Source organism: Leptinotarsa decemlineata, unplaced genomic scaffold (assembly GCF_025532065.1).
Source record: "Leptinotarsa decemlineata unplaced genomic scaffold, Ldec_3_MD MMD2_tig00002082_RagTag_RagTag, whole genome shotgun sequence".
Classification (NCBI taxonomy): domain Eukaryota; kingdom Metazoa; phylum Arthropoda; class Insecta; order Coleoptera; family Chrysomelidae; genus Leptinotarsa; species Leptinotarsa decemlineata.
Genome location: NW_027412573.1, coordinates 7,108,738 through 7,121,745, shown reverse-complemented (window position 1 = coordinate 7,121,745; position 13,008 = coordinate 7,108,738). Strand labels below are relative to the sequence as shown.

General features: G+C 33.0%; 1 protein-coding gene across 1 annotated transcript; it reads left to right on the top strand.

The window, feature by feature from the left end:
* Positions 1 to 2,501: 2,501 nt before the first annotated feature.
* On the top strand, positions 2,502 to 7,178 carry Paip1 (Poly(A) binding protein interacting protein 1). The gene is made up of 5 exons (XM_023160422.2): positions 2,502 to 3,216; positions 3,608 to 3,880; positions 5,097 to 5,260; positions 5,320 to 5,457; positions 6,333 to 7,178. The coding sequence occupies exons 1-5, from the start codon at positions 2,671 to 2,673 to the stop codon at positions 6,436 to 6,438; spliced, it is 1,227 nt and encodes a 408-aa protein (XP_023016190.2). The 5' UTR covers positions 2,502 to 2,670; the 3' UTR covers positions 6,439 to 7,178.
* Positions 7,179 to 13,008: the final 5,830 nt, after the last annotated feature.

Genomic DNA, 13,008 nt, shown 5'->3' with positions numbered 1-13,008 from the left:
CATAAAGACCTTCAAGGGACCGGATGTACTGTGTCGTACTAACCGGACGACGTACAAAACGGAATAATTTTGTAGTAGTTAAGTGTACATTGGTTCATTAGTCTTTCATTTAGCTGTTCGAATTGCTGATCGATAGGTGAATGAAACATTTTATAGGAATCACATATGCTTCATTTCAATAGTTCTTAAATATCCTAATGTAGAAACATATATACTTACATTATGTACTGTAATACAAAGAGATAAAATACACACGCAATGCACGAAAAAACTGTATTACTAACGTAGAAAGTCTGTTATTTCAGATTGTTTTTGACAAACTTTTGTTCGGTAGTAAGAATTTTGTACAGCATTATGAATTCGCGACATCATCGTTTTTTCAACATCATCATCCAGGTTAGTCTGAAAAAACACGTTGAGCGTTTCCGCAGCCTTTAGAGCTACAGACAAACTCAAGGTTGGATAAATCTCTTCTGCTCGTGAGTAGAAGTCCTTACACGTTTGCATTTCAAAACATTGGCATTGAACAGCGACTCGATCATATCTTTATTCTTTTTAATTATGGATATTGTAGAATGGGATACGCCAAACTCCTTTGCGAGGGCTGCATTTGATTCACCAGCTTCTAATCGGTGTAATATTACACTTTTTTATTCAATTGTCGAACTTTATGAACTTTACACCAAGTGACAAAGACTTCATACTGGAACCTCCTGCGTAAAATCAATCTATTAGTACCTATCAATAGAGGTACCTAAGAATACTACCTGTTAGTAGTACCTATCAGTAGAGGTACCTAAGAGGAGGGAGTGCGCCGAAGTATTGGTGCATAGATTGTGTATACAGCTGTTTCAGCCTATTGGGCATCGTCAGTACCGGGCAGGCGGTCCTCGATTGAAGACAAAATGAGAAAAACCAAGATATTACTTGATAATAATAGCTGCGTGAACGCAAGCGAAACAAGGTGATTCCGCTTATGTTATGGGAATGATAAAAAAGTACTTATCTATTTATTTTATATATATCAATTTGTCGAGCTTTCGTCCCAGAATAGACTTCTTCAGGACAAAGTTGAAGATTTTAGAATCAATAATTATGTTCAAAACTATAAAATTGGAACATGGTGTTAATCTTTCGAATATGTGACATTAGTAACGTTCTATATTGTACTATACATATATTATATAATTCATTTATATATATATATATATATATATATATATATATATATATATATATATATATATATATATATATATATATATTCTTAGACAATTAGGATCACTTATAGTGTCATTAATTTCATGTCATGGCTTCCTTTAGGAAAAGATGCATAGAAACCCTGGTATTTTCAACAGATTCGCTTTTGTTTTTTTCAAAAACTCTTGAAGGCAGAAATGAGATTCGCCCAACTTTTTACACATGTTGATAGACAGAACAAGAATTGAAATATTTTGCTCGTATTTTATTCAGATCTTCAATTTATTGATCTTACACTTAGATATAAATTTTTTCCCGAATGTAAATACCATTGAAGTAATTACAAGAATTCATTTAGGAAGCTGAACAGTTTGTGAGAAAACAGAATCAAGATTGGCAAACCTTTTTTGAAAAAGTTCAAGTGCTGTTTGCGAAAATTGCAAAAGTTGTGAACAATTAACTGAAAAAAATGGGGTTTGGTTTTTTTGTAATAATCTTGAAAACTACTTGACCTTTTTCAAATTTGAAAAAATATCCAAAAAGAGGAGGAATTTGACAAGAAAAGTCCTGCCTCCTGAAATTGTGGTACAAATATTTATAATTTTCCCAGAGGATTGAAAATACTTTCTAAAACGGATACTCTGATATGCGTAACACACCTCCTTCGGAACTTTAATAAAAAAATATTATTTCAACTTATTGAATATCAAAATTGGGAATTGATAAAATTCAAACACCTATTGGATAAATGAATGAACAGTAATCCGCAGTTCAAACATTTTCATCATGATTTTACAATCGGTCGCGACAGATGACGGTTGTGTCGATAACGACCGCCCTAAAAGATGGCACGTGGATATCGTGGTCGGAATGGAGTCCAAAAGGTGTAATCTAAAATGAAGTTACCTTTGAATAAATACTAAAGTGAAAGATAGAGGACTAGTGACCTCCTACGTCAGTAACCAGGCTGGATGTCGACGACGTCGTCACTTCTTAAAATAAATGAATATATGCATTTGTGTTATTTTTATATGGAGGCATCCCGAAAAGAAGGTGACCGGACAAAACTGAAGTGTTTTTGTTGAAAAAAAAAAAGTGAAAGAAAAAACTTAGGGTGGCAGCATTGTTTCGATAAAGATCGATACACTCCCGAACGAAGCTTTTGTTCACTCTAAATAGGAGGAGCCTGGCCAAATGCCCTTGAGTGAGAAGACATGGTCATAGAAATTAAAGAATGAGAAGAAGAGAAATTAGAGAGAGGGAGAGATATTTATGCTAAAGCCCTAGAGCTAGATGACATAAGCCAGTTGTCTTCTGTCAACGGAGTTTTTCAGAATTACAAAGTTTGTTTATTTTTGTGGATGTGTTGATTGTGTATTTGTGTGTCGTCGTTGAGTTATATTTCAATATTTCAGATTCAACTTATTTTATGAAATTTATCAGATAAATATCCATTTCTAAATCTGAAATATGGCAGATAAGCCTATGTTGTGGAATAGAAAACCAGACCAGGTTCAATCAAGTTTAAGGCCACCAAAAGTTGCCCCAAACAAAGTTTTAAACAGTTCTTCACATTCGAATCCTCACTCAGAAACAAAAGTGGATATCAATGAAACTGTTACAGAGGATAATTCGAATTTTTCATTAGAGAAAAACGTCACTGTTGAAGAATTGGTTGCGAATTCAAAATTAAAAGTAGAAGCTCCAGAATGGTTCCCTTCCGGACATACTTATGTACCAAACAACAGAATCGAGAAGCTTGCTAGCAGCGTACAAAATCGATTGAAAATAAATAAAACGAATGAGAGCAATGATTTCGAATATGCCACTGTTTTGCAAAACATGGAAGCAATTGAAAACTCATCAGATTTCTGGAGATTGAAACAACTAATAAACACGCTAACGAAGGACCCGGGTCAGTTCGACGATTTGTTAGAATTATTCCTGGAAACTCTTGCACCATATTTTGACGATATCATAGCTTTATCAACGATAGTAAAAATTTTACTTGAACAGGTAAGTTCTGGGAAATATTGAAATGACTAGGGGTATAGTTGGTAGAAGTCAGTGTAAACCATTTACTCAAAAATACAGTTTGTCTCATATCGTAAATGTAGCAAGCCAGAAACTTGCAGACTTTTCAAAAATCTACATACTTTAATATTCATGTCTGTCTTTATATCTATCGAAGAACATAATGAATGAATGAATGTACTACTCCTTTATTTTTTTTGAAATATATAAAAGTTTCCATTCATATATTCATTTGTGTCATGTGAATGATTAACTGAACTGCCAAAATGTTCATGTTGCCGGAATTCAGTTTCTAGTTTATATTGTTCTTTATCAATTGAAACAATGTCTAACAAATCTCAATGAAATCCTAATTCTTTCCAATGAATTTCAGGCAATCAACGATGCCAACTTCAGGTACACGGGAGCCCGGTTATGTTGGTATATAGAACAGAATTGTCCACAATTTAGAGCGGAACTACATATGGGCTGCAAGAAGCAACTCGAAATCAACAGTAATACCCAGAACGTTCTCTTATTCATTGCAGAACTTTTTACTCAGCTACCCCATCACAATGTGTATGGAGCATTACTTATAGATTCTTTCAGAAATTTATTCGCCAATGGAGGCGATGACAACATAAAGTGCATTTGTCAAGCACTAAAGGTATGTACTTTTTACATTTATAAATAATTTGCTCATACAGAATTCCATATATTTTATTACAAATATAAAACTTAAATCCATGAAAAATGATTCACATGATTAAGTAATTTTCATATAACTTTCAAGTATTCTTATAAAAAAATTAAGATATTAAATGCGGATTCAATTTGTCTTTACTATTTTTTTGTTCTGAAGTGACTTATTCCCAAAAATTCAACTCCAGGTCTTTTGGTTCTGAACATATATGAAGAAATTAGATTATACTTCAATGGTAACCCTCAGTGGGATATCAGAATATGTTCATTGAATTTTTAAACAAGGAGCCATTCTTAACTTTAATATTTATTCACAAATTTAGTTTAAATGCATTTCACATCTCTTCTATTCTCCTATTGTTTATAATCGCCCAATTTGAGCATCTTCATATCAATTCTTGTTGTTCAATTTTGCTAAGGGGAATTTTTCTATCAATGCCACTACAATGTCTCATGTTATCCTATCATCTTGTGGCAAAACAGTTAAACACGGCGATGACATCTCCCCTTATCAAGACACCATCCATGAGACCGACAGAGAACTTTGAGGCAGTTGAGTCCGGCAATGCATTTGTGGTTCAGCCTAGCACCACTGATGAGACTTATGGTGTGTCAAAACAGCGCCGCCTGATGTTGAATTGTAGATGCATTGTGTTTGGGCTATAGTTTCCAACTAGTTGCTTTTCAATGAATGACAGGACAAATATCGTTGGTAGTCGATGTTGAAGCTTGGCTTTGCAACTGGTGGTCTTTGGGGGGGCTCTCTTATCTTTAATAACCAAGGATATAGTTCTCTGTCGGTCCCATAGGTGGCGTCTTTGTAATGGGAGATGTCATCGCCCCTTGTCTCTTAGGCGTGTTCTTTGAGAACAACCAGTTGAAGATTTCAACATTTGGTTTATTTTTCACTAACCTTTTAATGACTTTTCCTAACACGATTTTTGTCTCCACAGTCAGTCAGCATTCCAGTATGGATTCAACATATTATTAGTAGAAAATATTTTGGTTCATGCATTTTATTGTACGAGGGATATCAATTGTTGTGAAGTTTACTCAATCTAACAGTGTTCATTCAAACAGCTGTTCAAATGAACACTTTACGCTTTTTCAGCAGGGAATGTGTTAACAATTGCTGTTTTGGTGATTTTTTTATTTTAATGAATATTTTTTCTGTGTTTCAGTTAACAGGGTATACTTTAGAACAAAGTAATAAGCCTGATTTGGATGCAGTTTTTGACAAGCTGAAGTCTCTAAAAGGCACTGTAAGAGGCTCAGCATCCACACTTCTAGATACTGTTTTTAATTTAAGATCATCCAATTGGGGACATTCGAGTGATGTATCTGAGTGAGTAATAATTTTATTTTATTTGAATTTCACAGGTAATAATATTCTGTGTTTTGTAGAAACGATCAAGAATTTGACGGTTTTGTTTATGATGGGGACCAAACTACAGTATTTTTCAATGCAGAGGGTGAAGCACTTACACATGAAGAAAGTGAGTTCATAGCAGCTCATATGCAATCTAATGATGACATTTTGAGGTAAGTATTCTTTTTTATTTGATTTGTTAAATTTTTATCTCTCAATTGAGATTTTGAAAAATTAATTTTTGTTCTTCCACTTCCAAAACCTGGTTTTCCATTGATATTGTGTCGATATGATTGAAAGGCAGTGACCAGCACTTTTGCTCTCATATTGTTTTTGACCAGAGAAAAATACATAGAGCAAATCACATTGAAACATCAAGTTTTGCTCAAGTTGATCATGTTATTATACAGATCTCCACGAATCAAAATTTTTTGTTGCACTGGAATATTTAGAAGATGTTTTTGCTCCATATTGACATCCATCATTTCAGCTCTGTTTTCTTATGAGTCATTCTCAAAAATGTTTTCTATAATAGGTTCATTAGATAGTTTCTTGCATCTTTACTTGCTTTTGTCTTTCTTTTCCTCTTAGACAGACGATCGTGATCTGTAAGTTGGTCAGTTAGGCCAACGTAGGTTATTTCTGTCGGGTATTCGGTAACATTCTTTGAAGGGCAATATTGGATTGAGTCAATCCTAGTATATTTTGGGAGGAGTCTGAAACTTTTCTTGCAACCCTGTGTTTGCTTGTCAAAACCTAAAGCAATGACAATGACAGTTTCTGGTCCGGTGAAACCACTTGAAATGCTCTCCTTTGCAAGGAAGTCAACAGCTTTCCTATCCTCCAGGCCTAGAATCCAAACCAGGAAATCTTTCTATTGAGCATTGGTTTTTGGCAGTTCCATACCAATATAGACATTGATTGGTGAGAACCAAATGCCTAAGAAATTATGTCTTTTAACAAACATTTTGCTGAATAGAATTGAATTTGCTTTTCATCTTTCCGAAAATTTAATAGACAGGAAGACTAAAATTCTTGAACTTTTCAGCGACCCTTCTGATCTGGATGAACTGTACGATCCCGAAGATGAAATGGACGAGGAGATTCAAGAAGCTTTTAGAGAGTTTGTCAAATTTAGTAGTAGTAAAAACTAATTTAAGAACTTGTGTTGGTTGAATCATTTCTTGTAGTAGGTACAATGTTCAGGATTTTCAGTAGACTAACTGAGATTTTGGTTTAAAATCAATGAGCGTCTAGTGTAAAATGCAAATGAGCTTCAAGGATTGATTTATTGGAATGTTGACTAGTCCATAGAGTGTTGAAAGTTTTATAAATCAATGTAAAATTAAGTAGTTATAGATCGAAATTATAATAGTTTTGAAACAAATTCATTAATGATTTCAATTTCTCTCAATATTTTATTCAAAGGATAGAAGCACATTTCACATTGATAAAATGGAAGGATATTCAACAGAAAAGATCTCATGAATTTATTTATTTATTTATAGAATATATTTTCCAAAATGTTGCAATGCGATGTTGTGGTTGGAAGCAGAGCATAAGTTATACTTTAACTTTGCTCAGTCATCACTAGTATGGATAAAATTCATTTCCAGTGTGAGAAAATCATGTGCTTGAAAATTAAATTTTTTACGAAAATATCAATAGAGTTTCTAGTATTTATGAAAAATATTGAGCACAAATATTTTCAATGGTGAAATGTATCTATGTTATATAATTTGTAATATTTTTTTTGAAAGTTTTCCATGTTTGTTGTCATTTTATATATCTGATGTTTTTAATTTATTCGTAACGCGAGATGGTGAAAAAGAACCAGTTAGTAAATTGTTATGAATCATGTAAGCGCAAGTGAATATATTCATATGTAGATTTATTTTATTTTTATTTTTTAAATTAAGGACCAGTGGGCAACATCTAGGTTTTACAACTCTAACATTGTTGTTCATTGGAATCATTGAATATTGATTGCCATATTATGAAACTAGACACAAATAATCCAGAATTGGTTATTTTGAATAATGTTAACATTCATGGATAGAGATAACTCCGGAGTTTCGGGAGTTTTTTGGCCGTGATTTTCTTGTTTTGATGCCTTACGTTTTGTCTATACCTGCGGGATATATCAAAGGCTACAAGGTAACGGTCACTTCTATCGTATATTACCGAGACCGGCACCCTCAACCATGTAGTGTGCGCTGTGGATCGACTAGAGCACTGTGTCCATTGCTTCGCCTTTAATATCTGCCGCAGTTCTAGATAAAACGTTGAGCATGAAAAATCTGCAGGCAACAGATAACATACCTGTAAAATAGATGATGTTCAATGAACGTAACTAATAGTTTATATTCCGGAAAATGCAGAGCTTTCCAAAAGATCCGAAAATTGCAAACAAATGCAATGCAGAAACAGTGAACCAACAAACATATTTATATGTTAGTGACATCAAATATCCAACTTATTTCTTGGTTTTCTCTTGGTTTTGCTGTGATCTTAGCATCAGCTTGCAACTAAGGTCCATCCTGTTTGAACTTGATTCAATGAAGGTGCATATGAATCACCTTCTTAAGAAGTGCATATGAGGTGCCCAAGATCTGGTAAAAATGCCAATCTCCTGCCCTCGTATGCCCCTCTCCGTAATATATTTATTATTCTGAATCCCACCGAGAAGTATGTGTTTGTGGAGTTGCTTCCGGACTTTGTCAACGTGGCAACGTTGGCAACGTGGCCAGTCTACTTTGTCAACTGCAGGCAAACTTCATGATTAGTTGGAAAGAAATTTGTTTGTTGTGGATATTTAGGTAGTTCGTTCCATCTGAATTGACACACTTGGTACTGATGAGGAGCTAGTACTCCGGAACTGATCTGTCGGTGGTCATCCCAACCAAATAAAATTAATTTTAAAATGTAGGAAGTCATTTGCAATGAATCTTCTAAACGGAAGATGTTGCACACGTGTCTGATGGTTTCACTTCAACTTTCTGCTCGGTGTTAGCTGGATTAGTTGTTGCAAAGCTAAGCTTGACATTGAATGTCAACCAAATTTGTCCTGTCTTTTACTGCAATTTTCATTGCAACTAGATGAAAACCAGAATCCAAATACAACGCATTTATGATTCAATACCAGACAGTACTGTTTCAACCTGTCATAGGTATCATCAGTGGTGCTAGGCTGAACCACAAATGGCTTCTTCGCCATCAAAATAGCGCTGCCTGTTGTTGATTCATAAATGTGTTGTGTTTGGGGTCTGGTTATTATTGTGAAATTTGGTAACAGGATATGTAAATAAATCAAAAGTCGCATGGTTTCAACTCTTACAAATCTACTAATATTATGGTATATTTTACATCGCAACATAATTCAGGAGGATTGAATTGGAAAAAATATTTTGAAAGATTGTGGTTAACACCCTTAACGTTAAAGATTTTTGTAAATAGTCTTGATTCAAAGAATAAATGTGAAAGTATCTTAATCGACGGTAATAAATTATTTATTTCAATAAAACGGTATTCTTGTAAGGGCCGGTACTTTGTGTCTTTTGAAACCTTTATTAGTAAATCAGAGCCACTAAATTGTGTTTGAAGTAATCATGATTTTCGAAAGTCCGAACTTTGTGACTTATTAATAATCATTGGTAACATAAGATCAAACTATTGTATGGTTATAATTTGGTTCTCTCTAAGTATTGTTGTATGACAATAGATTTTATAAAATTGCAAAGAACGGGTACAATTAAAGTTCTAGTTGATCACTTCAATAATTTGTATGACTCGGAGTTTTTCATATCCCACTAATAGAAATTTTCTGCACTGAACTACTCCTAGTCTGTGAACTGGTTAGGCAAATCAGACAAAATACTGGTTGACAACCGAATATATTTGCTTGACAATCATTATATCAGTCTGTTATATCGTTAAATTAGACAGATTCACCCCTACTCGTGAATATTAAATCATTTTTGATCAAGCATCGAAGTTCTTGAATTCTTGATGGAAAAATAATCATTGATAAATTTGATTTTCTGATTTAATTGAATCGTAAAGTATAGGCCCCAAAACTATTGAAATCAAAATCTGGCTAGTCTGCTTGATGAAATGAGTTGTATATAGAATTGAATTTGCTGTCAATATTGTTTTGTATGCTGTGACTTTTTTTTACCGAATAAATAGAAATTTGAGAGTAAACTTTGTGTTTAATTTTTTCACTTGGAATTAAATGGTTGAAATTTATTTGGGTTAGTGACATCTCTAAAAAAGTATATCGGTACCCGATTCATCTGTGGGATATATTGAAAAAAGGCGAAAATTGTCAAATCCATAGATTCATGTCCTGTACAAACATTGAAATTTTTTTCAAATGAATGCAGTCTGCCCCATTTTTGTAACCAATGAAGAATGCATTGCCGTATTATTGTCGTTGTAATCAATAGAGATTCCAATGTGTAGTCATATTTTCTGTTATTAATGATCACTGAAAAATAAATGATAACGACATGGTTATTATTGGAAAAATTTTATTAAAAGGTTAACAAGAATTATTTAACAATTATGGGTTACAAACGTATCAGTTTTAATAATCACTAAATCTTTCTAGTCAAATGTATAATCATTCTATAGAACCCATTTAACTCAATTTCTTCCGGCTTCACCTTATTTCTAATATTTGAAAAATAAACAAAGAAAATTATAATGGAATATATTTGGGTAATTCTGAATCTAAAAAAGTTCTAAAATATCAACCTTGTTGAATGTTATCCTTAATGACTACCATCTACGATACAATGTTCAGATGATCATGTAGACTTTTTGTAAAGAATATATCAAAAATTCACATGAAATTAGTTATTAAATTGATGAATTTGCAAGAGATCTTCAGATTGTATCAATTAATTATTTTATTCTGAATGGAATCTCATGATTCTCATTACCAAATTTGTTGTGCAGATTTCATACCAACACTTGTTCCACAGTCAAAACTACCAAATAATACAGGCAAAGGAATATTTCTAGGAGTAATTATAGGTGTGTACTTGTTCTGGTTTTACTTTAATCCTCTTTAGAGTGAAAATGTGGAAATTGTATTCATCCGTTCTGTATATCTGATTTTGATGCCTATAAATATACAGTTATTGCATAGCCATTACACAGTATTTATATAGTATACTGTGGCCATTAATGAATTCAGTATGGAAAAAACTACTGCGGTGAATAGTTTCTGATTTTGAATCATGGTAACGTCACGCATAATAGTATGTTTAATTGTTCAGATGAGGAAGTCAATGACGAAAACATAGTCGGTTTTAATGTGATTGATAATATTTTTTTTATAATGAGGGGGTTCCAACTTGTCTAAAAATATTAACAGACACCTGAAAGCAATAAATAAAGTAAATAGGTTATGTAACAAAATATGTCTTTCACTTTTATCACAGTATTTTGTATACAGTAATTTCATAAAGGCTGATTTGTGGTTTGAATTTTCCTACGCGCAGACCCACGCGTCGATGTCTTAGGTCTGCGCAAACGACGAATTTAAGACAGGCATGCAATCAAAGCGTTTAAACACTGCTCAACATAACAAATATTCATATAAACTGCTCAAAAAAATACAGTCGATGAAAACCATGTTGGGCACCTAAGAAAATTGTACAAATGATAATTTTGCATTTGTGTAATATTCAAGTAACCCAGATCATTTCGACAATGATGAACTATGTTTCAAGTAGATTTTAAAAATTCATGGGATCGGATGTGACAAAATATACTTTAATTTCAACAAGAAAAAAGACAAGATGAAGACGAGTTTTGTTATTCATGAACCATGGTACTGTGCAAGAGCTCTCTAGGAGGAATAACGAGTCCCTGTGTGTATACAACCGTGATAGCATGGTCTGCACTGATGAGGAACACTTCAAAACGGTTCGCAGTTGGTTCCTTGTTCGAATCAGGCGAAGTCCCACTATTTGTCCTAGAGAGCTCCTGCAAAGTTGTTTCTTCAAAGTGAGAATCTTTGCAATTATGTCTGAGGCGACTTGGATTCCGAAAGGTTAACAGTCGTAAGGTATTTTTGATAGTCAAATTTACATTATATAAGAAGTTGCTGACTAATAGGACATGTTTCATTTAGAATAACTGTTTTTAATCTACGCAGCAACTTTTCGGGGTTGATTAGACATCTAGACTTGTATAGATTCAAATATCAACATTTGTCAATATATGTCGAGTTATTAGCTGAAGAAGTAGTTGTTTTCTGTCGGAAAACATATATAATGGTATAGTCAAAATGCATTTGGACTTGTCAGTGATTTTATTATCAATTTTTACTTGGATAAAAGCTGGAAGCAGCAAAACAACCTATTATCTTACAGTGTAAATAATTCATAACTTCCGACTCCGAAAACTCTCACATACATTTATAGTTAGTACATACATACAAAAAAATTATTTTTGTATGATTGAACACTACATACTTAATTACTTTTTTACTTCTTCAAGTCCTGAATAGTAACTACATAATTCAGAAAGAATAGGCTCTACAGATTCCTTAATCTTGAGTGATGAATTCGATTAGGAATATTTTTAATAATTGGTCCTTAATATAATCGAATCGGCAAACTCGTCCGCCATCTTGAATTCTCCAATCAATAAATGAATATGCTATATTTGGCCCCAAAAATCACTACAAAGAAATTTCGCATGGATTCGTACCATGGTTCATGAATAACAAAACACGTTCTTTATCTTGTCTTTTTTCTTGTTGAAATGAAAATATATTTTGTCACATTCGAATATGAACATCTGCCGATTCCATGAATTTTTAAAATCTACTTGAAACTTAGTTCATCATTTCCCAAATGATCTGGGTTACTTCAATATTACACAAATGCAAAATTATCATTTGTACAATTTTCTCAGGTGCCCAACATGGTTTTCATAGACTGTTTTTTTTTGAGCAGTTTATATGAATAGTTGTTATGTTTGAAGGTGATTGACAATGTTTCGTGATGAATTTCACTAGTTCGGACTTCCATTGTCTACTATATAAAATGATTTGAAATCCCTGAAACAAGTAAAAAAGAATAATTAAAAAAGAGTAGTTGAAAATAACAATTATATTAAGTAACAATAAACCTGAAATGCAATGATAGTGAAATAACCTACAAGTAAAAATATAATAATTGAATAAATAAAAATTAAAGGAATGCAAAAAGAAAATAATAAAAAAATAATAAAAAAGTGTAGAGATTCCAAGTCACGTTAGTTCACGACGTTTCGATTGTTGGTATCTACAATCGTCTTCGGGTGATGACTGTCATAACCTACTTGTAGGTTATTTCACTATCATTGCATTTCAGGTTTATTGTTGCTTAATATAATTGTTATTTTCAACTACTCTTTTTTAATTATTCTTTTTTACTTGTTTCAGGGATTTCAAATCATTTTATATAGTAGACAATGGAAGTCCGAACTAGTGAAATTCAATAGTTGTTATGTTGAGCAGTGTATACACGTTTTGGTTGAGATTGTAGTAGGGAGAAATGTCATTAGTGTCAAATACGTCATCATTATAAAAAATGAAACTCCTGGACACCGACATCAAAGGGACCGACGCTGAGTGAAACTACTGTATACAGAAATACTGTGCTTTTATGTTTTTTACTGTCAATCAGTGTTACCAACAAAGATAAGCCAAATATCTCAACGCC

What these genes read in the sequence shown, in the direction of transcription:
- Paip1 (XM_023160422.2), top strand. Translation starts at nt 2,671, where the DNA reads ATGGCAGATAAGCCTATGTTGTGGAATAGAAAACCAGACCAGGTTCAA. An exon ending in GCATTTGTCAAGCACTAAAG is followed by an intron (nt 3,881 to 5,096) that starts GTATGTACTTTT and finishes TCTGTGTTTCAG; the next exon opens with TTAACAGGGTATACTTTAGA. An exon ending in TCTAATGATGACATTTTGAG is followed by an intron (nt 5,458 to 6,332) that starts GTAAGTATTCTT and finishes TGAACTTTTCAG; the next exon opens with CGACCCTTCTGATCTGGATG.